The sequence below is a fragment of the Ursus arctos genome, unplaced genomic scaffold, assembly GCF_023065955.2.
Source record: "Ursus arctos isolate Adak ecotype North America unplaced genomic scaffold, UrsArc2.0 scaffold_2, whole genome shotgun sequence".
NCBI classification, from domain to species: domain Eukaryota; kingdom Metazoa; phylum Chordata; class Mammalia; order Carnivora; family Ursidae; genus Ursus; species Ursus arctos.
Window position 1 is genome coordinate 102,983,568 of NW_026622874.1, and position 23,316 is coordinate 103,006,883.

Genomic DNA, 23,316 nt, shown 5'->3' on the forward strand with positions numbered 1-23,316 from the left:
TGTAAATATTAATGGAGAGTCTGTTCCAAAACGTAGTTAATTAATCCTCTTCTGGAGTTGGAGTTGTTTCCAGTTTTCAGCCATTCACAGCAAGCTCCGATGAACATCTCTGTGCATTAACTGTTGTCCGTGTTTTGACATACATGCAAGCGTGTTTCTGGGTTTCAAAAGCCTGATGGTTATTTGGACCATAGAAGTCTGGCTGCGTCTAGGATTCTGATGCATTGTACTTTCGAGAGCGACGACAGCTCCTTGCTCTAGTCGTGGCGGTAACAGTTGTAGTCAAAGCAGCTAGCATTGATTCAGTACTTCCCGTGGGCCAGGCTCTGCACCTGTGCCTTCTCTGCGTTAGTCTACAGAATTCGACAAACAGTCCAAAGAGGGGGTTAGAAAGTAGTGTTCTACCGAGGCTAGCTGGCCTACAGTAGAAAAATACGGAGCCACAACTGGCAGAGTACCGGAGCAGGGTCGCGCACTTTCCCCCCGGGGAACAGGTCTGAGACCGCGCGTTCTCTTTGGAGAAGGTTAAAACAATAATGAAACAAAATACAAGCTGGTTTCCTTTTATTGTCACCGTGTGCCTTCAGTTCTAAAGAAGGTCGGCAATAAAATTACTCCCCCCACCCCCACCTGGTGCCGTAGACACGTTTGATAGATTTGCACACATGCACTTGTCATCGCGGGAAGTACAGGTAAAGTACAGACCGTAACCAGGAGCTTCTTTATATTTCACTTTAAAATTATTACAGGGACACCTGGGTGGCTCAGTCGGTGAAGCGTCTGCCTTCAACTCAGGTCATGGTTCCAGGGTCCTGGGATCAAGTCCCACATCGGGCTCCCTGCTCAGCAGGGAGCCTGCTTCTCCCTCTGCCTGCCGTTCCCCCTGCTTGTGCACGCTCTGTCTCTCTCTCTCTCTCTCTCTCTTTCTCTGTCTCTCTGACAAATAAATAAATAAAATCTTTTTAAAAATTATTGTATAGTAGAATTACCTTTTTTCATGAGGGGTGCCATTCTATGAATATTAATTGCCCCTTAGTTGGAGAACAAAGTATTTCACCACCTCAGGATCCCCCTTGTGCTCTCCCATTGTAACCACCCACCTCCACACCACTGACCCCTTGGCAGCCACAGACACCTTCTCCATTTTTGTCAGTAATGTCTGATGAATGGAATCCTCAGATTATGGAATCCTACATTATAATGATGAATATGTAATCTTTTTTTTAAAGATTTTATTTATTTATTTGACAGAGAGAGAGAGAGAGCCAGCCAGTGAGAGAGGGAACACAAGCAGGGGGAGTGGGAGAGGAAGAAGCAGGCTCCCAGCGGAGGAGCCTGATGTGGGGCTCGATCCCAGGACTCTGGGATCACGCCGGGAGCTGAAGGCAGACGCTTAACGACTGAGCCACCCAGGCGCCCCTACAATATATAATCTTCTGAGACTGGCCTTGCTCACTTGGCATCAGTGAGGTTCATCCGTATTGTCACCTGTATAAAGCCCATTCCTTTCTGATGACTATTGCTTTCTAGTAAGTTTTGAAATCGGGACATATGAGTCTTCCAGCTTCATTCTTCTTTTTCAAGATAATTTGGACTCTTCCAGTGTAATCATACTCAAGCCTTCCTATCCCTGAACATGGGATGCCTTCCATTTATTTCTGTCTTCTTTCATTTCTTTTAGTAATGCTTAGCAGTCTTCAGCATACACACCTTTACCTCCCTGGGTAAATTAATTCCTAAGTATTTTGTTCTTTTTGATGCTGTTGTAAGTGGAACTGTTTTCTTGATTTCCTTTTCAGATTATTCATTACTAGCAAACAGAAATATGACTGAGTTTTACATAATTGATTTTGTAGCTTGCAGCTTCCTGAATTCATTTATTAACTTTAACAGGTGTGTGTTTGCTTTGCAGATTTTTTTAGGAATTTCTAGATCATGGCAGCTGCAAATACAGTTTCATTTCTTCCTAATATGGAAACCTTTCATTTCTTTTTACTGCCTAATTGCTCCGGCTAGAACTTTCAGTAGTATATCAAATGGAAGTGGTGAGAGCAGGCATCCCTGTCTTGTTTCTGAGCGTAGGGGAAAACCTTTCAATCTCGTACCGCTGAGATTGAAAATAGCCGCGGGTTTTCCCGACACGCCCTTTGTCATGTTGACGTTCCTCTCTGCTTGTAGCTGGTTGAGTGTTGATACGTCAGATGCCTTCCCTGCACCTGTTGAGATGATCACATGGGTTTTTCTTCATTCTGTTAATGTGGTGCATTGTATTGATTGATGTTCCTATTTTGAGACAACCTTGCATCCCTGGAACGAAGCCCACTTGGTTGTGGTGTATGATCCTTTCAATATGGTGCTGAATTCGGTCTGCTAGTATCTCACCGAGGATTCTTACCTTGCTGTTAAGTAAGGGTTCTTGGTGTGTGTTTGCTCGTGGTGTCTTTGCCTGGCTACGGCACCACCGTAATGCTGGTCTTGTAGAATGAATTTGGAAGGCTGCCCTCCTCTTTAGCCTTGGGCAGAATTTGGGAAGGATTGGTGTTAATTCTCTTGTGAGTGTTTGGTAGAACTCACCCGTGAAGCCACCCGGTCCTGTGCTTTTCTTTGCTGCTTTATCACTGCTTCTCTGTCCTGACTGGTTACTAGTCTGTCCAGATTTCTGCTCCTTGTTGTGTCAGGTTTGGTAGTTTGTGAGTTGCCAGGAATTAGTCTCGCTTATCCAATCCATGTATAGTCGTGCACAGTCTCGTCTGGCAGTCCTTTTTATTTCCAAAAAAATTAGAAGTAATGTTCTGTCTTTCATTTCTAATTTTATTAAATTGGGACCTAAGGGTGTCTTTTTATCTCAGTTCTAAAGTTTGTTTTGTTGTGGTTTGCTATCGTATGTTGCTATTACATAGAAATGATTGATTTTTTAGTTATTCATTTCGTATCCTGAAGCCTTACTTAATTTTCTCATCAGTTTTATGAGGGTTCTTTTGTTCAGTTCCTTGGAAGTTTCTACATAGATATTCTGTTGTCTATAAACTTGGTCAGTTTGGCTCTTCGCCGAGCGGTATGCCCTTGGTCTCCTCTCCTTGTGTTTTGTGCTGGCTGGGACTTCAGTACAGTGTTGAAGTGGGGTGATGAGAGCGGACACCTTTGCTTTGTTCTTGGTCTTGGGGGGGCGTTCAGTCTTAAGCCACTGAGAGTGAGGTGAACTGTAGGTCTTTGGTAGGTGTCTTTCATCAGGCTGTAGAAGTTCCCTTCTATTCTTGATTCCTCACGAACGGATACTGAATTTTTTCGGGTCCTTTCTTTTTTCTTGAACTGATTGGCATGCTCACGTGGTGCGCCTTCTTTAGACTGTCGGGACGGCGGATGACACGGATTTACGTTTCAGTAGTGAGCCAGCCCGACACCCCGAGATGAGCCCTCCTTGCTTGTAACGTATTGTCCTTTTCACAGATTGCTGGATTCAGCTTGCTGATGTCTTGTTGATGAGTTTTGTGTCCATATTCATGAGGGATGCTGGCCTGTAGCTCTCTGGTACTGTTCTTGTCTGGTTTTATGCAGCATAATGCTGACCGAGTGAAATGAGTCGGGACGCATCCCCTTCTTTGTTTTCTGGAAGAGATGGTCTTGAACTGGCATCGCTTGTTCTTTAAATGTTTGCACCCAGTAAAACCAACTAAGCCTGGATGTCTCTGTTGTGTGAGGTTTTTAGCGAACAGCGTAACGTCTTTACTAGTCGTAGAACTACCCGGGCTACGTCGTTATCTTGGGAGAACTGGGCTAGATTGTAGAATCGGTGCATTTCATATGACTTGTCGAGGTCCCGTGTGTGCGGTTGTGCACGCAGCCCCGTCCTCGCTTGTCTGCACGATCCGTAGGGGAAGCCTCTCGTTCCCGATACTGTGACTTTGTGTCCTCTGTTTCTTCCTTTCTCTGCCAGGCTTGCTGAGGTTCACTGTTCAGTCGGCCTTATCACAGAACCAGTGTTGGGTTTCTTTCATTTTTCTCTGTGTTTTTCTGTTTTCACTTTCACTGATGTCTGCTCTTTCTGTATCCATCCTTCTGCTTGCTCTGGGCAGGTTTTTTCTTTTCCTTCTAGTTTCTTAAGGTGGAGATTTGAGTACTGATCTGAGACCTTGTTTTCTGCTGGGAGTGTTCATGCTTCAGCCGCATCCCGCAGTGAGCTGTCGCGTCCCCGTCTCGTGCAGGCGAACGTACTTGAGACGCTCGTCAGTCGTTTCTCCCAACAGTGTGTCACGTAGACGTGCGGCATTAGGTGTTCAGATGCTTAGAGATCGTCCTGCTACTTGTGTGTTACCGACCTCTGGTTTAATTCCGCTGCGGTCTGTGACTATACTTTGTACAATTTCAGTTTTTAAAAATGTGCTGAGGTTTGTTAAATGTTACGGGAATATGATCTATCTTGGAGAATGCTTACCTGTCCTTGAGAAGGACTCTGTTTTCGTGGGGGTGCGTCATACCCGTTTCCGTTAGGCCTGCCTGGCCTGTGTCTCGTGCGGCCCTTTCTGCCTACGGCGTCTGCTTGTTGCTGCGGGGAGGCTCCAGCTGCACTCACACTCTCCTCTGCTTCTCCCTCCAGCCTGGCCCGTTGTTGCTTCGTCACTCTGAATGCTTTCAGCAGCAAGCACGCTTGGGGTTATTGTGCCCGGTGAATTAACCCCTTTACAGGCACGTTTTCAGCAGCATGCGTTTGCTTCGTGTCTGTGTCACATTTTGGTAATTCCTGCAAGAATTCCAACTTTGGGGGCGCCTGGGTGGCACAGTCGTTAAGCGTCTGCCTTCGGCTCAGGGCGTGATCCCGGCGTTATGGGATCGAGCCCCACATCAGGCTCCTCCGCTGGGAGCCTGCTGCTTCCTCTCCCACTCCCCCTGCTTGTGTTCCCTCTCTCGCTGGCTGTCTCCCTGTCAAATAAATAAAATCTTTAAAAAAAAAAAAAAGAATTCCAACTTTGTCGTTATTGCATGTAGTAGGGTTGGTGATGAGTGATTGTGAGTCCCTGAAGCTCAGATGCTGGTTACACCCTTAGCAGTGAAGCATGTCTTCGTTCAGGCGAGTGTACTCCCGTAGGTCCTGATGGGCTCCTGCAGACTCGGCCGGCTGCGGTGTGCAACGGGGAACCAAAACACTCGCTCCGTTCTCTTTCCTGCGGCTCTGGGACTCAGCCCGCAGGGTCTCCGCACTGCGCCCGCACGTCGTGTCGCTGTGGCCTCTTGCGAGCAGGCCGCTGGCTGGTTCCCTGCGTCCGATGCCAACATGGCCACTTCCGCTTGCTCCCTTCTTCCTGTCGCTGTTCCTTCTTTTCATGTTTCTTTCTTGTGTGAGCCCTTACTACGTGCCAAGCACTGACTCATTTAATTCTTAAAACAAGCTGTAAAAAAACCATTATGGACTATTACTATCCCAATTTTATAGATGAAGGAAGTGAGAATAAGTATCTTGTCCAGGGTGATACCGTAACCTTCTTTCATGCCAACTGTTCATTTTGGATGAAGTTTTGATTGGAAGGAGGCTTGCAAAACAGAACAGAGAGCTCCCGTGTGCATGTCCCCCCGCCCTCCCCACCCGTCTCCAACATCTTCCGCTGGTCGCGCCTGCTGTGGGCGTGTACCGTCCGCTCTTGGCACCTGCCTTTGGACGCAGTCCAGGCCCCACCTTGGTTTCGGTTGCCACTGGCTCCTCTGCTCTGGCCATCATCCTGGTCTCTCTCTGTTTTTCCGTGACCTCGGCCACACTGGCCAGGTGGCCTTGGCCATCCCCCGGTTGGGTTTGTCTGACGTGTCCCCTGAGGAGACCTAGGTTCTGGGCTCTTGGGAGGAAGACCGTGGAGGTGAGGCCTCCTCATTGCATGAGACCAGGGGTCCCTAACACTGACACTTCCTTCCCGACGCACATCCTTGGTTCACACTTTATCGCAAGTGGCTCTTTCCAAACTCTGCTTAGAAATCAGCTGAACAGGGGTGCCTGGGTGGCACAGCGGTTAAGCGTCCGCCTTCGGCTCAGGGCGTGATCCCAGCGTTATGGGATCGAGCCCCACATCAGGCTCCTCCGCTATGAGCCTGCTTCTTCCTCTCCCACTCCCCCTGCTTGTGTTCCCTCTCTCGCTGGCTGTTTCTCTGTCACATAGATAAATAAATAAAATCTTTAAAAAAAAAAAAAAAGAAAGAAAGAAAAGAAATCCGCTGAACAGCCGCGTGCTAGTGCTGCCTTCCGTGGGACACAAGAACACAGTTCAGCCAAATTCCTTGAGCTCTGTGGCGAGGCTTACCTTTCCTTCACTTCCAGAACATCCTCTTTATTTCCACCGGAGTCCTCACCATAGTTGCCCTCAGTGCCCAGATTCCCGCCTGCCGCCTATGCCCGTCACCGGCTCTGAAGCCGTGTCCACATGGGCAGGGGCTTGTCGCCGCGGCCCCCGCCCCTCAGGACCAAGTCTGCCTCCGCACTTGGGCTGCCACAGCAGATGCCACAGCCCAGGCACCGTAAGCAACAGACATTAATTTTCTCCCTGTTGGAGGCTGTAATTCTGAGGTCAAGGTGCCACATGGTTGTTCCCGGTGAGGACTCTTGCCGGCTGCAGACCGTGCCTTCCTGCCGAGTACTCCCGGCGGGAGACAGCACGCACAAGCCCTCAGGTATCTCTCTTACAAGGACACTTACCCCTCACGGGGTCCCACCCTCATGACCTCATCGAACCCTGGTTACCTCCACGTTCCATCACACGGGGGTTGGGGCTTCAGCATAAGAATCTGGGGAGACACAGGCGTTCAGTCATAGCAGGACCCCCCTCCTTGTATGAATGACCCCAGAGCTGGGCTGTCAGCCTCTCCACGCTCCAGCCTCTACTGCAGGATTCGACGTTTGTTGTGTATGGGCACAGTCGTCAGTGCCTGTGTGAGCCTGACACTTCGCTCTGTGCTGGAAACACAGGCGGGCGTGTGACACCCAGGACGGAGAAGTCAGCGGTGAGGGCGTGACGGCAGAGTCCCGAGCCGACGGTCGCGGCCTGTCTGGGAGGAGGAGGCAGCAGGCAGCATGCGTGGCGCGGGGTCAGCGGGTGCTCAGCCTGGACAAGTGCTTTGTAGGCAGTGCCACTGACTGTCCCGTCTCCAGGCCATTCCGGGGCCTTGCTCCCGGCACCCCCTCCCCCCATCACCGTTTCGAGTGCGGTGAAAAGAGCTGGCAGCTACCGTCTCCTAGCCGATTCCTGCACACATGCACCCTGCTCTGGCGGGCTTAGTCTTGTCCAGAGGTGATCTGGGATGTCATCCGGTTTATACAGCACCCCCACGTCTAAAAGATATGGAGGCCGTCAGTTTCTAGAAACTCACACCACAGCTGCTTGTTTGAACCACTGGAAGGCAAAGCGGCCTTGTGAGCTTTTGAACACACACGGTTCGTTCTCTCTCTCTCTCAGCAAGGTAGCAGTTTGCCTGAAAAGGAGGCCAGAGAAAGAAGGTCTCCATTTTAGAACGCGTGAACGAGTGTTATTTACTGGGTCTGTTCTCTGACAGCGGGATGGATTACAGCGAGCCATCTTATCGATGTGCAGATTTGAATCTAGCCCTGGAGAACATTTGCTCACGAGCCCTCAGAATCCAGAACATCCCGTTTCCACGGCGGCCCAGCAGGGCCTCAGGCAGCCCGCTAACCCCCCCCCCCCAGGTGCGGAGTCCTTCCCACAGAAGGCGGCTTCCCGGAGGGACCTCAGGGGCTGGGCCCGCCCCACACCCCCCGGGGCCGCCTCCTCGTCCTCAATCCGTCTGAGCAGCCCTGGCCCCCACAGAGAAGGGCGTCAGCACTGGGGCCCGGCCGCGGGTGATTCCCGTCTGCGAGCGGGAATGGCGCTCGGCCAGGACTCCTGCCGCGGGGACCTGCAGCCACGCTCGCGGGTTGAGAGGCGGCGCACGCCAGCAGGTGTTCTGGCGGCTGCATTGGGCGTAGCTGCCCAACCACACGCCGCTCGTGTTCAGAGTGTAGTGTGATGTGCTCACAGATTCGCACACCCGCACACCCCTGTCAAATAGTCACCCCTCCACGTGCTGGACCTGCGCGTCGCCCCTGACGTTCGCTCTCGGGTGACTGGAAGCCTCCCTTCCCGGGCAGCCACTGATCTGCTCTCGCTCGCGTGGGCTGGTTGGCATTTGATAGAGTGGGCTGGGATGGACTCACGTGGTGTCCGCTCTTCGTGTCTGGCTTCCCTGTCCTGAGAGATCGCTGTGGGCGCAGAGCAGTGGTGTGTGCCTTCTGATTTTGCCAGGTCGGCGTGCCGCCGTTTGTCTGCGCCTGCATGGGGCGGGGGGGCGGCATTGGCTTTCCCGGCTTTCAGCTCTCACAGACGAAGCGGCTTTACGTTACAAGTAAAGTCCTCGAGTGGCGATGTCCTTCCCATCTCTCGGGGAACTGCGACGTGCCGTGCGGAATCCGCCTGTCCGCAAAGTGGCTGCACCGTCCAGCGTCCCTGCGGCCCGCGGAAGGCCTCCCGGGGTGTCCTCACCAGCGCTTGGCCCGCAGCCTTTCTCACTGTAGCCGTAACCGGTGTGCGGCCGCCTCTGCCGGTGGTGTGGACTTCGTCTCCCTAACGGCTGATGACGTGGAGCGTGTCTGCTTGTCACCCTCCAGTATCTTGTTCGGCAGAGTGTTCCCACCCGTGTCCGGTTTTTGTGAGCTGCTTTGCTCCTCGCCGAGCCGGAGCGATCTTCGTCAGTTCCGGGGGTGGCTCCTCCGTCACATACTTGTTCTGCAGGCTTCCCCTCCCGCCCTGTGGCTCGCCATCTCGCTGCCTCGTGAGGCTTTTAAAGAGAAATCTGTATCAATGTTTTTCCTTTTATTTGTGATGATTTGGGTATTGTAGCTGTGAAACTTTTGCCTATCCCAGACTCACAGGTGTTCCCCCATATTCTTTAGCAATTTTATAATTTTTTGACTTACTTGGAGGTTTATATTTCCATTTCGAAATTAGTTTTTTATATTACACATTACAAAATTTCAGGATTTTTTTTTTAACGAATACCCAGCTGTTCCAGTGCCATTTGTAAAAAAAAAAAAAAAAATCCTTTCTGGGTGCCTGAGTAGCTCAGTCGACTAAGTGTTTGACTTTTGATTTTGGCTCAGGTCGTGATCTCAGGGTCCTGGGATCGAGCCCTGTGTCAGGCTGCGTGCTCAGCAGGGAGTCTGCTTGGGATTCTCTCTCTCCTTCTGCTCCTCCTCCCGCTCACATGCGTGCTCTCTCTTGCTCTAAAATAAATAAATAAATATTTAAAAAAAAAAAATGCCATTCTTTCCTAGCCGCATTGCCTTAGAATATTTTCCAGAACATACCATCCACATGTAGGTGTTTATTTCTGGGCCCTGTTGTGCTTCCTCAGTCTGACTTCAGGCCAGGGCTGTTTTGCTCACTATGGCTTTATGACAGTTCTTGAAATTAGGTTGTTAGCTCTCCAGCCTTTTCCCCAATGTTGTTTTGAGTGTTCTGGGCCCATTACATTTCCATATGACTTTCAGAATCAGCTTGTCTGTTTGTACAGAGAAATGTGTGGGATTTGGGGTGGCTTAGATTCTCTCGAACAGTGTGGGGAGAAGTCAGATCTCACAGGCTGGCCTGGTAGCCACGGCCAGGTGTATCTCCCTGTGTTTGGGCTGATGTTAATTCCCCTCCACTCAGCGGACCCCTGCACGGTTAGCAGAGGGCAGGGCCTCTGACGGCTTTTCCAGACTGATCTCCACGTGCTCTGTGTTCTTGGATGCTATTGTAAATTACGTTTTCCAGTTGTCTTTCTTTTACTGATTTCTAGCTCAGTTCCATTAGGGTCACAGAAGATACTTTGAATTACTAAAAACATGTTGAGCCTCTGCGTGGTCCAGTGTCTGTCTGTGTTGGTAAATATTTTGTGTCTGCCCAAGAGCACTGTGCCCTCTGCCGTCGTGGTCGGGGCATTCCTGCCGCAGTCGTGGTCGGGGTGTTCCTACTGGACACTTGCGTCAAGTTGGCTGATCGTGTTGCTCATGTCTACTTTGTCCCTCTGGGTTTTTTGCTCGTCAGTCTCTCAGTCACTGAGAGTGATATTGAAATCTCTGGCTGTAATTGTGGGTTTAGCTGTGTCTCCTTGCGTTTCTACCAGGTTTTCTGCATCTCTGCTGAGGCTCTGTCGTTCGCACGTATGTGTTTAGGACGGTAATGTTCTTTTGGCCCGTTGGCCTCTTTGTCATTATGAATTTGCTTTGTGGGTGCCGTTCTTGGCTCTGAAATTCACTTTGACACCAGCAGTGTCTTCAGCTTTCTCTTGTCTTCTCCGTGTTGGTGCCTTACGGACGTCTGCTCTTCGTGTCAAGGGCGCTCTTTTGTAAGCAGCACGTAGTTGGGGGCTGCCGTCCTGTCCACTTTGATGGCCTGTGTTTAGGTGGGTGTGTAGGCTGTTCACATGTCACGTGGCGGCTGGTACGGCTGGGTCTCGCTATCTTCTACTCGTCCCCATCTCTTCCTCTGCATTCCCTGTTCTCCTGTTTTTCTGGCTTCTTCCTAATTCATTGGGCGAGTTTCATTATTTCATTTTATTTCCTTTTTTCACTTTTTGGTTGTCACGCTTCGTTATTTTAGGGTTGTTTGCGGGGTTATGGTGCACATGTTCTGCTTCTCACTGCCTTCCTGCGAGGGATGCCATACCTTCCCACACACGCAGCCTCGTAACTCCTTGTGTGCGGTTGTCCCCCTGAGCCTGTGCCATGTGTCACACGTTCTATTTATACTTCCACCTCAGACCCCAATACACTTTTCTTAGGTTTGTTGAAATAGTCTCTTCAAAAAGATGGTAATTTGCTTTTGTATCTTGGCTAGACGATGCGGGGGGTGTGTGTGTGCGCGCACACACATACGTACATATATTCATACACACAGCGGACTATTACTCAGCCATAAAAAAGAACACGATAGTGCCATCTGTGACAACATGGATGAACCTCGAGGCTGTTATGCTCAGTGAACTAAGTCAGGCAGAGAAAGACTAATGCCGTATCATTTCCCTCACGTGGAATCTGAAAGACAAAGCGAGTGATCAAATGAAACAAAACAGAAACAACTCACAAATACGAGAACAAACTGGTGGCTACCAGAGGGGGAGCGGCGGGCAAAATAGGTGGAGGGGACTAGGAGGTACAGACCTGCAGTTATAAACAGGGGAGTCACAGGGTGTGACGTACGGCACAGGGAATGCAGCCCGTGACACTGCAGTAACTTCATGTGGGGACAGACGGTGTCGATACACCGCAGTGAGCCCTCTGTGATGTCCGTAGTCGTGGAATCCCTGTGTTACACGCCTGAACCTTGTGCGATGGCACTGGTCATTTGTACATCAACTGCAAATAGAAGCTAGTAGTCTCAGTATCCTTAGAAGACTTAGATGACATTGAAAACCACATACTTGCCAACGTAGTCACGCTCTCCACTGCTCCTTCTTTGCGTGGATCCGAGTCTGCATGTGGTGTCCCTGTCCCGCTGCTGGAAGGGCTTCCTTTGACCTCCCTTGTGGAGCGGTCTGCTGGGGACACACTCTTACAGGTTTCGTTTGCCTGAGAACATCTTTATTTTGCTTTTGTTTATGAATATTTTTACTGGGAATCAAACTCTAGGTTGGTATTTTTTGTTTGTTTACTTCAGTATTCCGAAGATTTCTCTTCCCTTCTCACAGGCACTGGTGCTGTTTTTCTCCATGTGTCTTGTGCTTGGGGTTTGTTGAGCACCTTGGATCATCAAATCTGGCACTTTCTTGCAGCGCTGGTCCTCCTCTCCCTCCCTGTCCTTCCCTTTGGGAGCTCCACGCACGCAGACGTTGTGCTCCGTGGAGTCACCCTACAGCTGAGTGACAACCTCATGAGTCTTAAATATTCCTTTTCTTGTCTGTTTACTCTGGACTGTTTTGGGTGTTTTGGGGGTTGGGTTTGTTTGTTTCTTTTCTGTAGTCTTCAAGTGCGTGAACTTTCTCCTGCAGAGTCCACTCTGTCATTAGCCTGTCCGGTGTGTGTGTCAGCTCGGATGCTGGGGCTTCCCCCCCAGGAATTGGGTCGTCTTGCTCTTTCCTCCTTCGCCGGCCAAGCCGCTGAACAGCAAACTGTCACTCCCATGTCCCAACACTTTGTGTAGCCGTTTTAATGTCCTTGGATGCTGCTTGATGTCTGCCAACCTTGGTCGGCTCCAATTGATTGATTATTCTCCTCATTATGGGTCATATTTTCCTACTTCTTTTAATGCCTGCTAGGCCTTGATTAGTTGGCAGACACTGAATTTTGGCTTGTTGGATTCTGAATGTTTTGTATTCATATAAATCTTCCTGAGCTTTTTCAGAGATGCAATTAGGTTTCTTGGAAAGAGTTTGGTCCTTTCAGATCTTGTGTGATTTGCTAGGCCATCCTGGAGCACTTCTCAGTCTAGAGATAATTATCTCTCACTCCTGAGCCAAGACCTTCCTGAATAATCCATGAAATGTGAGTTTTCCATTCTGGCTGACGCATGGGGAAGGCCCTGTTCCTCAGTCTGTGTACGTGCTGGGCACTGCTTCCTGGACACACTGTTTGATTTCTAAATCACATGAATAGAGGGCCTTTCCAAAAATTAACTTTAAAAAAAATGAAGACAAAAATAAGACTTTCTTACAGTGAGCTGAAGCCTGCCACGCCCATGTGTCGACTACTGGCCTTTGCGTGCCCTCTGGGCCCATGAAAGAGGAGGGACTCTTCATCGTCCCCTGAGCCTACTTCCCCCCAGTCTAGCTTCCCTCCCCAGCCCACATCTCTCTTCAGGCCCTGTCCGTGGTTCTGTGTCCTCTGTGACATGTGGTCACGCCCCCTGGGAGTGGACCAGCAGACACAGGACACGTGCAGGCTCCTACCCGTCCTGCCTCTGGTTAGCGTTCCCCCTTCCCCCCCCCACCCTGAGTTGTGGTCAGTGAAGACCCCCTGACCCTCTTGGTCAGAACAGGCACGTGGGCTGCACTCCCGGCCTGCATGAGACACTCCCCCCAGCAGAGCCCCGTCTATCAGAATGGATGTGTGGGCTGCGGTGTATGTCCTGATGGTCCGGCTCTTCTTGCAGGTTGAAGATTGAGGAGCTGGAAGGGGAGCGCAGTCGTCTGGAAGAAGACAAGAAGACGCTGGAAATGCAGCTCGAGCGGTTCACCCTGCAGGTGCGTGCTGGCGGGCGGCCATGGGTGGAGGCTTCTCCCAGAACTCGGCGTTCTCCCGGCAGGCATGCCCTGCCCTCCTGGCTTCTCCCTGCGTGTCCGTGTCTGTGCTTCCTGCACCGACAGACATCCCGTCTTCTGGTTCATCAAACTAAACCAAGCCAGGGACCTACCCGGAGCCCAGCAGAGAGGGTGTCCTGCCTTTGGGCTGCGTGTCACCAGCCCAGGTCCCGGTCCTGCGCTCCATCAGTGTTCCACCCCTCTCCCCTCCCCCTGTACTGGCCACGGCCCGTGGCTGGTGTGGTGGGTGCGAATCCCCACGGGACCGTCTCTGATTGGGATTGGTATCCAGGCCCGTGCCCACCTGCCTGCCGCCGTGCAGTCACACTGCTGTGCACACCGTTCCACTCTTTGTTTGCCGTTGTTATCCTCTTGTCTAAGTCGTTCCACGGCCAGAGACCTGCAGGTTTGTGATTACCCAGATTTTGGACAGGCCATTGATTTTATCTTGACACCTATTAGAGGCAAATCAAATCTCTGTTTTATTACTGATTCTTGGAGTCGGGAGAAGTGACAACTCTGATGAAGTGTGGTGCTGGGAGCCGCGGCTGGCGGCGTTCAGCTCTAGGAGCCGCACTGGTTTAATTGGGCTGCGCTCCTCAGAAGGGAGAGCTGGGCTGTTGGCAGGTCGACCCCGGCGGCCCATCAGCCGGGCCCTGTCAGAACAGGGTTGGCGGGTGTCTCCTGCGTGTCCGGTCGGGCACAGCCTGCGAGCGGGGCTGACGGCTGCCCAGGCCCCCCCGTGACTGGTGCAGTGAGTCCTGCAGAAATCTTTCATTTCCTTTTTTCCTGCCTCTGGGCTTCCAGGCCTTTCCCAGGGAGCCTTCCATGGCTCTTGGCAAGGTCTGTGGGGTGAGGCGCAGGTGAGCATGGTGGCCGATGGACGTTCGCCACCATCACCAGTGTCCTGGGAGGTGGGGTGTCCGGTGCTCCTCCCATCTCTAGTGTCCTGGGTGGAGATACTTTGAGCTCCACGCGACCCTCAGGTGGGGCGGAGGCCCTGCAGCAAGTTCTGGAGCCGCTCATGACCAAGGGGCTGGGCTCCCGCCCACGGGGGCAAGTGGCGACCGTGTCCGCGCCGTGGGAGCGAGCGGGGAGCTGAGCAGGGGCCTCAGCCCAGCCGAGGGGGTAGAGCTTGTGGGGCCCGGTTTCCGTCATGCTGGGGGCTCAGGTGCGTGTGCGATGATGTGGCGGTGCTCCCTGAGCCTCGGCCGCGACCCTGGGGCAGGGATGGCGGGCTGATGTGCAGAGGGGTGGGTGTTGGAGGCTTCTAGATAGCCGCGCACCGCTGCCTCCTCTGCTCCGGCGGGTGTCCCGCAGCCAGGCCTGGGGGCGTTTGCTGGTCCTGCCTCAGTGCCGTCACTGACCTTGAGAGGTGGCAAGAGGAGGGCCGTGACAGCCTCTGCAAGTTCCCGCTTGCAGCTCACATCTGAGAGGGCCGTCCCTGCACCTAGAATGGGGCTCATCTCAGGAAGGTCGGCATGATGGTGAGGGGGGGATCCCGGACTGCAGAGGTCATAACTGGCACCCGCCTCGGCCACGCGCCTTCACTGTGCCCTGCAGACCTCTCTCTGTGTCCACGGTCCTCGGCGGGAGGTCCCGCTACCCCGTTGCCCTGATGAAGAAACGTCCAGTCAGGGAGGGGCAGTCATTCGGCCGAGGGCACCCAGCAGGAGAGGCAGAACCGGGCTTTGAACCCAGTTCCCTGGCTCCCGGTCCGCTCCCTGCGCCGGCTGCCCCAGCCCGGCTCTGTTGTATGGTGCTGTGGGCGAGCAGAGGTTGGCACCCCAGGGCCGAGCTGACCGTCAGGGCTCGGACGCCTGCCCTGGCAGCGACAGTTCTGTCTGACCTAGACGCCTTGCCTGGCTCATGACAAGCGCCTGTGAGCCAGGCCCTGCTGAGGGTGCGGAGGCACGGGGGCTCTGGCCTGGAACCCTGACCCCCCAGGACAGACAGGAACGAAGGCAGCCAGTCAGGACAAGGTGAGCGGCCATGCTGGTCATGCAGAGTGGACAGGAAGAACTTGCGTCGGGCCGAGGTCCAGGCAGCAGCAAAATGGGTGTGAATGTGACTTGGACGCACACAAACAGGAGGGCATCGTGGGCTCCTCAGCTGGAACCCCGTCCTGTCCCTTGGCCGGGTGGCCTTAGGCATGTTGGGCTTGGCCATGTGAGCCCCTGTACGTCCTTTATAACTTCAGGGTAACCATGGCCACGTGGGGGCACCTGGGGGGAAGAAACGGCACATCTGAGCGCACCTCGCACTCAGTACTTGCTCCTGTCCATCTCTTGCCACACTTCCCATCTTCTCCATCGTGAGGGCAGAGACCTCACCCCTTTACCTCTTGCGCCTGGGCCTGGGAAGCAGCAGGCCTGCCGCAGGTGTCTTCCCCCTTGCTGCCCAACGAGCCCCGCGCTTCCTCTGGGCCACGCACAGGGGTGCAGTGCGGCCGGCGGGGTGGGGGGCCTCGGAGCCAGCGTGGTGCTTGGGCGCTCCTGTGCACACGCCCTCCTCTCTCCCCTCTTCCCTCTGAGGAGAGGCTGCAAGTTGGGCCGCTTCAAGGAAGAGTCATTAAAATCAGCTGCAGTTTGACTTAATTGGGAACATATGCTCGGAGAGGGAGCGCCACTAGTTGGAGCTTCTCGTAATTAGTTCACAGCTGGTTGGTGAGGAAACAGCTCCAGTCGCCCGCCGCTCCGAGCCTGGTGTACGCCTGCTGCTCCGCGCTCCCCGGGTGCCCGGACGGCGTGGGGTGCAGGCCTGCGAGGGGGGAGGGCGCCGTTCCCACACTCGTCCCCCAGCCCCCGCCCACGGAGGGGGACTCCCACCAGCTGCCAGGGAAACTGTGCTGTTCCGTGCCTGCCCCCCTTTAGAGATGGGGAAACTGAGGCCCACAGTCAGCACATGAGTGGCTCACTCACAGATGCCATCTGTAGAGGCAGGACGGGTTGGGCCGGGTTCAGGGTTTTCCAGGGCTGGGAGTGAGCAGACCGTCTGGATGTCTGGGCCTGGAGGCAGGGGCGCCCCTGTGCTCCCCGTGTGGCTGCCGGAGCCAAGAGCCACGGAGCCAGGGGCTAGTGGCTGTGGAGCGGGAAGTGCAACCACGGCCCTGGTCCTCCCTGCCTGGGCCCCCTGCTCCCTTCCACCCCACCTCTGCCCCGCACACCTCTCCACGGGCCTCGGTTTCCCAGAGCCAAGAGAATGATTGAGGAATGGCAGCAGGACTCGTCTCATTTGTCCTGAGCTCCGATTGCCCTCTTCTCAGTGGGTGGGCACTGGCGTGGGTGCTGGCTATGGCCCTCACCGCCTGTGGCCCTTGTCTCAGGCCGTTGTGGAGACCATGGTGACGGCTCCTAGGCCATGCACCTCACACGCCAGCGGAACAGGGCCGCTGCCACCCCTGTGTTAGTGGAACCACGGCCACCCCGTGCCTTCCCTTGACAACAAACACGCTTCTCCACATTCGTGTTTCTAATGGGCCAGACTTGGGGACCGTGACAGCAGCGGGTCACACAGAGCTCCGGAGGTGCAGCAAGAGGGAGCCAGACGCATGGCAGCGCCAGGGGCAGCAGACGCTTATCCGTCAGCAGCCCTGGCCCTGGCTGGACACCTGAGTGTGCAGAGCACAGCCTGGCCGCACGCTTGCGCTCCGTTGCCCTCGGCCCCACTGGATTTGCCCCAGCACTCTGTGAGCGTTCTCCAACATACGGCACAGCCGGACCCATTCCACCACGAAGGCCCGCTTACCCACCACCCGCGTCCTGGCACGAGCGTCTCACTGTGGGGCCTCATGATGCCACCCCTCGCCACCCATCAATGCTTTTACATTTTCTTGATGCATTTTAAAGCAAATTGCAAACATCTGCACCCTTCCCTGTAAATGTTTCGGCATGCATGTAATCAAGCAGAATTCATCTCTGGGAGTGGAGCCCACATCGCACTGCCCCTCGGTGCTGCCTGATCACGCTGCCTATTCAGGCAGGTGACCGTCAGGGGTGGGCGCAGGTCCCGCTTTCCCCCCAGCCCACCCCGCAAGCCGGCTCCCCCAGGGCGGGGCGGGGGGGTGGGCTACCCGTAGCAAGCCAGCAGTGCTACTCAGGAAAGGGACCAGACTGCAGCCCAGTGACATTTGAAATAAGTATCTTTTTTGGAAATGGAGTGGGTAGAAAATTGCTGGGTTGCCTGTGAGCGGAAAGCTCATGGTGCCCGTGGAGACGTCCCCGCTCCCGTCCCTGCGTCAGCAGGCAAGCAGTCCTGTCTCATCAGACCCTCCCGGCCTCCAACGCCTTCCCTTTTCCTGAATACGAGGTGGGGGGGGAGCTGCACTCCTTACACCCCGCTGCCCTCTCCCCACTGACGCTGGGACAGGATGGCCCCCCAGGTACCCGCTGGTTCCCTCCCACCTGCAGGTTCATCCTGCCCGGGCCTGGGTCCCCCAGAGACAGGCGTCCTCTCCCCTCCCTTCCCCCACCTGCTCCCACCTGCCAGGAGCCCTGAGCCCAAAGCAGACCTGACCTCTGCCTCTCAGAACCCTCCTCCCTCTGAGTGTTCCCCTGTGGACTCTTTGGCTGCTGACCACACCCTTGGGCTTGTCCTGCCCCTGGCTGGCCCTCTGCCCACATTTCTGCAATGCTCTCTGGGAGTTCGTCCCTGGAGGGCCCGAACCCCTCCAAGGCTGGGGATGCCTGGGTGGAGGGTGAGTCCCAGAGAGGGTGACCGGAATACAGGGATGCCAGACTGACAGTGGCCAGCAGTGGCCACAGCTGGTCTGCGATAGGCAGGCGCTAATCTCTGCTGTGCGGGAGCCACCCCTCACCCCTGCGTCTAACGCCCAGTTAGGTTCTTCGTTAGCTGCACACATGGAAGGCCTCATAGTCAAGAAGGAAAGGGAGTGGTCCTTCCCTCCGAGCAGATGAAGGAGCCTGGGGTCACAGAAGCTGGTGACCTGTGCAGATCCCCCAAGTCCCAGGATCTCCATGTGCTGCGCCTATGTCCCCCCAGCAGAGGCCCGTGTGTCCTGCTGCCCCATCAACTCCCATTCCTGCCCTGACAGCTTGGGGTGGCCGTGTGATGACCACAGGGCCCCACCGCCATCCAGCTGGCTTTCCCCTCAGCGCCCCTGGCCGAGGCTGGCACCCCTGGCTCCCACGACCGCTGTCTGGAGCCCCCAGCTCTGCCCACCTGCCTGCCCATCCCATGGGGCCAGCTCGGGCAGTGCCTTCGCCCCACATCCGGACCTGTTTGTGGGTCAGTCCTCTGGCCCGCGAGCTCTGCGGGCAGCAACCTTGCCTGGCTCCCAGCTCATGGTGTCAGGGCATGACGGAGCGGAGCGGGACGCGTGTGCGCGGTTGCGGTAGCAGGCAGCGCGGCCGCAAGGCGGGCTCAGGAGGAAGCTGGGGGTGAGCAGTTGGGCCCCCGCGTCCTGCGGTGGTTGGAGAAGTTGGTACCTGAAGCGTTTCGTGGGATTCCTCTTGTGTGGTAACTTCGACTGCTGGTTGTTCTTTTTCTGACAAATTCTTAGGGCCTGCCCCCTTTTAACTCAAAAGATGACCTGTTTTCAAACCATTCTGCGGTTCGTTTTTCACGTAACGTATCTGGGAGATCGCACTGGTTTTCTTCTGGCCACGTGCTGCGTCCCTGCGATGTGCTGTAACGTGCTGGACTAGGTGCCTGTCAGTGGCCACACGGGCGCCGTCTCCCCTTCTGTGGCCATAAACGTGGCTGCGGCGCGTGTCCTGGGTATGGCATCTCCGTGTGTGCGAGTGTGTGTAGGATGAACTTCCAGAAGGGGGATCATGAGACCGAAGGGTGCCTGCACTTATTTTGGTAGATTCTGCCAGATGGTGCCTCACGGCGGCCTGTCTGTGACCGCTGCCCGGTGTGGGACGGCGTCGACCGCAGCCTAGGAGAGTGCCGGTTCCCCGCGGCCTTGCCAAGGGTGCGCTGTCACGCCGCAGGTGGATGGGGGGAGGCCTGTGTATTTTCAACCTTCAGCCCTTTTATTACGCACACGAGTGAGGGCATTGAAGTACGTTCGTATGTGTTAATGTCCTTGGTCCGTTTTTCAGATGGGTTGTTGGTCCTGTTGATTTCTTGGAGTTTTTGAATTTTAAGGAGTTGAGGTGTTTTTGTTTTAAGTTGTGACTCTGTTTTCCATTTGATCATCAGTCTTGAGTTTGCTTGAGGCATTTTTAACCGAGCAGAAGTTTTTGATATTTAAGTTTTTATATAGGTGCATTTATCCACGTTTCTTCTTTGGCTTAGGTCGTGAAGGAGCTCTTCCACAGCGGTTTTGTTTTTCACGTGTAATCTGGCTGATGTGGCATTTGGGTTTGGTCCGGTGTTTTACGAGGTATGAAGCCTGACATCGGCCTGTTGCCTAGAAGGGGCTCCTGCCCGTAGCCCCAGGACCACTTGCTGCAAAGCCTGTCCTCGCTGCTGTGAGAGGCTGCCCCCTCGGGTCTGGGATGCCCGCGTGCCACCGGGTCTGGGTCGTTCCCAGTGCTGATGTGTCCTGGGCTGCCTGCCCCGTGATTCTCCAGCGGGGTTTTCCTCACCTCTTGTTTACCGTTATGTGCCCTCCGGAGTGAACATCTCCAGCTCCTCCCGCCAGTGTAGAAGTTGTGAGGTTTCGTGAGAGATGAGAGTGAAGCTCTGGGGCCAGACTTCGTAGGACAAGGACTCCTCTGCACGGGAACGCTGCTGTGTCTGCATGTGGGGCCCTCGTTGTGCCCCCCCCAGAACACTCGGACGGTGTTGTTCACGTTCTTGTTCACGTTCACCTCTGGGTCAGTGTCCTGGCCGGACGAGCGCACACGCGGACTGTGGGCTCCACCCCGGAGGTTTATGACCCACCTTGGGGCAGCCGTGTGTGCCCTTCCACCTCGGAGTGAGCGAGCAGGCGTGTACGCCGGGCCTGCACTCGCGGACGGACGTGTAAAACAAGACGCTGGAGGAAAGAGCCCAAGCCTCCCTTCCCTGCGTGGCGCCCGGCTGCTCACGCTTATTAACGCCGAGGACTAAAAACAGCCGCCTTGCTGATGCGCACTTGTGTGCAGACATTTCCACAGGCACTGATTTCTTCTGATTTTTTTATGAGGAGAGTGACGTGTCTTGAATAATCAGCCCCTTCTTATCCTGTGAGCCGGTGCCAGTGGGCGTCTCCACGGGGCCTCAGACCCCCCAGACTGCCAGCCTGGCTGGCCCTCTGCCCCGCGTGCACATGGGCTTTTCCACCTGGTGACCCTCAGGGCGCCGGGCAGGCCCGCTCTGCCGCTGGCTGTACTGGGACCACACGGCGCGGGGAGCGGTGGCACGGGGAGCGGTGGCACGGCGCTGTCCGTGGCCCCGGCAGCCTTGCCGCCCTCAGACTGCGTGCTGACACGTCTTCCCCTCCACGTGCTCCTCACCACGCTTGTAGACGAGCACGCCAGTCACCCAGCCCTCTACGAGCCTAGAGACTGGGCGTGATGAGAAGTCGTGGGTGTCATCTTTAGGCAAGTTGATTTTTCTTAGAATGGGTCTGGAGTGTCGGGCCGTGAGGTGAGGCTGGTGGGTGGAGGGCGGCACGTTCGGCCACAAGCCTCGTCCTCGCGGGATGGCAGAGGCTATGCCCTTGTCGCAGGACCGCCCATGGATCCTGAGCCCTGCTCAGCCAGCTGCAGCCTCGTGCCCAGAGGCGCCCGCGTGTCCCTCCCGGGAACCAAGGCCCCAAGCCCCAGAGACACCCGTTGTCCTGATGCAGTGTGGGGCTTTCCCGTTGAGTTGGGGGGCGTCCGTGACCAGAGAGGCGGGATGGGCAGAAGGAGGGCCAGCTTAGGGAGCACTTGTCCCAGGCTTCTGTCCTTTGCGAGTGTCCCAGGACTAGCAGGCCCCACCCCGCACAGCAGGGTTCCGTCCCTGTGGGTGGTGGCCTCCACAGGCCCCTTTAACAGCCTGTCACCTTCCTCCCTGTGAAGCTAGCACCCTTCTCCTGTTCCCTTGACATTGGCGGAAGTCACGGCCCCACCAGATGGGGGCTCTGAGGTTGGCTGCCGCGGGGGCGCCGGCTCTCCTTTTCCTGCCAGCTTTGCTCAGCGCTTGAAGGGTTGTATCCCCATCCCTCGTGTTGACATGCGGGTGGCAGGCTGGGTGGCAGGCCGTCCCCTGTCTGCCCCCCCCACAACCTACAGCACTGTCCTTGTGGTGGGAGGGGAGCAGATGAGTCTGGGGCAGGCGCCATGGAGGCGCTGTGGGCTCTGGCACCCGACTGCCCCCCTCTGGCAGAAGTCAGGTGCTCCAGAGACAGGGGCAGGAGTGGCAGAGGGGCTTTCTGTGTGCACGTCTGTGTCCCCTCCGCCCGCTCCGCGCCAGGCACAGGCACTGCAGAGAGAGCCTTTGGGGTGTCTCATGGTGGCAGAGCCCCTTTCTCCCTTGGCGGCTGTGGTTCTCGTCTGTTCGGTGGGCAGCCTGCACTGGCACTAAGGAAAGGGGGCTCTCGTCTGCAGAGCAGGGAGCGTGGGCCCTCCCTGCTCCCTGCTGTGTCCGGGCGTCTCTGGCCCCACTGGCTTCCTTTGGGAATGTGTGTGGTGACAGAAGTGTGGCTGCCCGGGAGGAAGACGGCAGCCCAGTGGGTTCTGCTCTCAGGAACGCTGTTTGGTGAGTGAGGGTGTTTGGGGCTGCGGTCCACAGAAAGCCCAGTGTGGAGGCGCTTTGCTAATCCGAGCTTCAGGAAGGCAGCCTGTTCAGCCCCGCAGGGTTTCCCTGCTCTGTCCGCACTTTGCCTTCCCCTCGTTGGCCCCGTCTCCTGCTGGCCTCGCTGCGACTCGGGGGCTCTGCTGGGGTTGGGGGTGCTGTTTCCTATGCACGTGACAATTCCTTCTGAACGTGTCACCAGGCCCCACGCGTTCCCTGCACCACCGCCTTGGCCAGAGGGCAGGAGGGGCCCGCGGGCTGAGCAGCGGTCATTTGGCCAGCCCGGTGCTGGGTGTGGGGTGTCAGACCCTCCGCGAGCCAGCCCACCTCGCTGGGCTCTGCTGTGTGGGTGCTGCTCTAGCTTGGCGGGTGGTAGAGGCTGAGGCAGCCAGGGCCCCACTTCCCTGAGCTTGCGTTCTGCGGGGAGAGACAAACATGGACTAAGCGTGGACACGAGTAGAACAGTTAGATGGGGACACGCAGGAGAGGAAGCAGGCTGTTGGGAGGGGCTCATGGACCTGGCGGGACCACGTGCTCTTGGTTTCCTTCTGTGGCACAGAAGACAAGGAGCGTCAGCCTCCCGGGGCACTCAGGGCTCTCCACGGAAGGTTCTGGAAGAGTCACAGTTGCTTGGAGAATTTGGGTTTTTCGGTGTATGGGTATCGTCTTGATTATTTTTTGTAGTCACATCTCTTCCCTTTAGATGAGACGCTAGTACTGCACAGAGCATTCCCGGCTGCTGACAACACGAGGTCCACAAGAAACAGACCACAGACGTCCTGGCTTAGGGCCGTGTTGACGCTGAGCCTCTCGGCAGCCCGACGAGGAAGCAAGTTCTGACCGGTTACGTAATTCCTCTTACAGGAAGCTGGTTTTGTGGAGGCGGTGTATGGGCAAAATGCTGAATTCGAGAAGAGCTGCCTCACGTGGGGACTTCTTGATGCCCCACCACAGATGCTGTAACTGATTTTAACCACATCCCCACAGTCCAGGGAGCGTCCCTCAGCCTGAGAAAGGAAGGAACGACCCCTGCCGCACGGGCACAAGCCCCGAGGACGGGAGGCGGAGGGACACCAGCCAGACACAGAAGGACACGCACAGGGACCCCACTCACACGAGGTCCCGGAGCCGTCAGACTCACAGACACACAGAGTAGACGGCAGGGCCAGCGCTGGGGGAGCGGGTGGGGGTCCATGCGTCACGGGAACAGGGTCTCCGTGTGGGGGATGGAAGGTTCTAGAGCCGGACGGGGGAACAGTGCCCCTGAACTGGACACTTAGAAATGGTTTGAGTGGTAAATTTTATGTGTATCTTACTGCAATGAAAAAAAACGTGGGTGGCTTTGTTGAGCACTTCCCGCCACGTGTGGCGCGGGGCCCTTGAGCAGGAGGGGCGAAG

General features: G+C 55.4%; 1 protein-coding gene across 1 annotated transcript in view; it reads left to right on the forward strand.

Moving 5' to 3' along the window:
• MAD1L1 (mitotic arrest deficient 1 like 1) overlaps nucleotides 1-23,316 on the forward strand; it is a 275,913-nt gene that overhangs the window by 211,048 nt on the left and 41,549 nt on the right. The window contains exon 15 of the mRNA XM_057315132.1: nucleotides 13,098-13,188. Within this exon, the coding sequence (XP_057171115.1) occupies nucleotides 13,098-13,188 (91 nt within the window). The remainder of the gene's footprint in view (nucleotides 1-13,097; nucleotides 13,189-23,316) is intronic.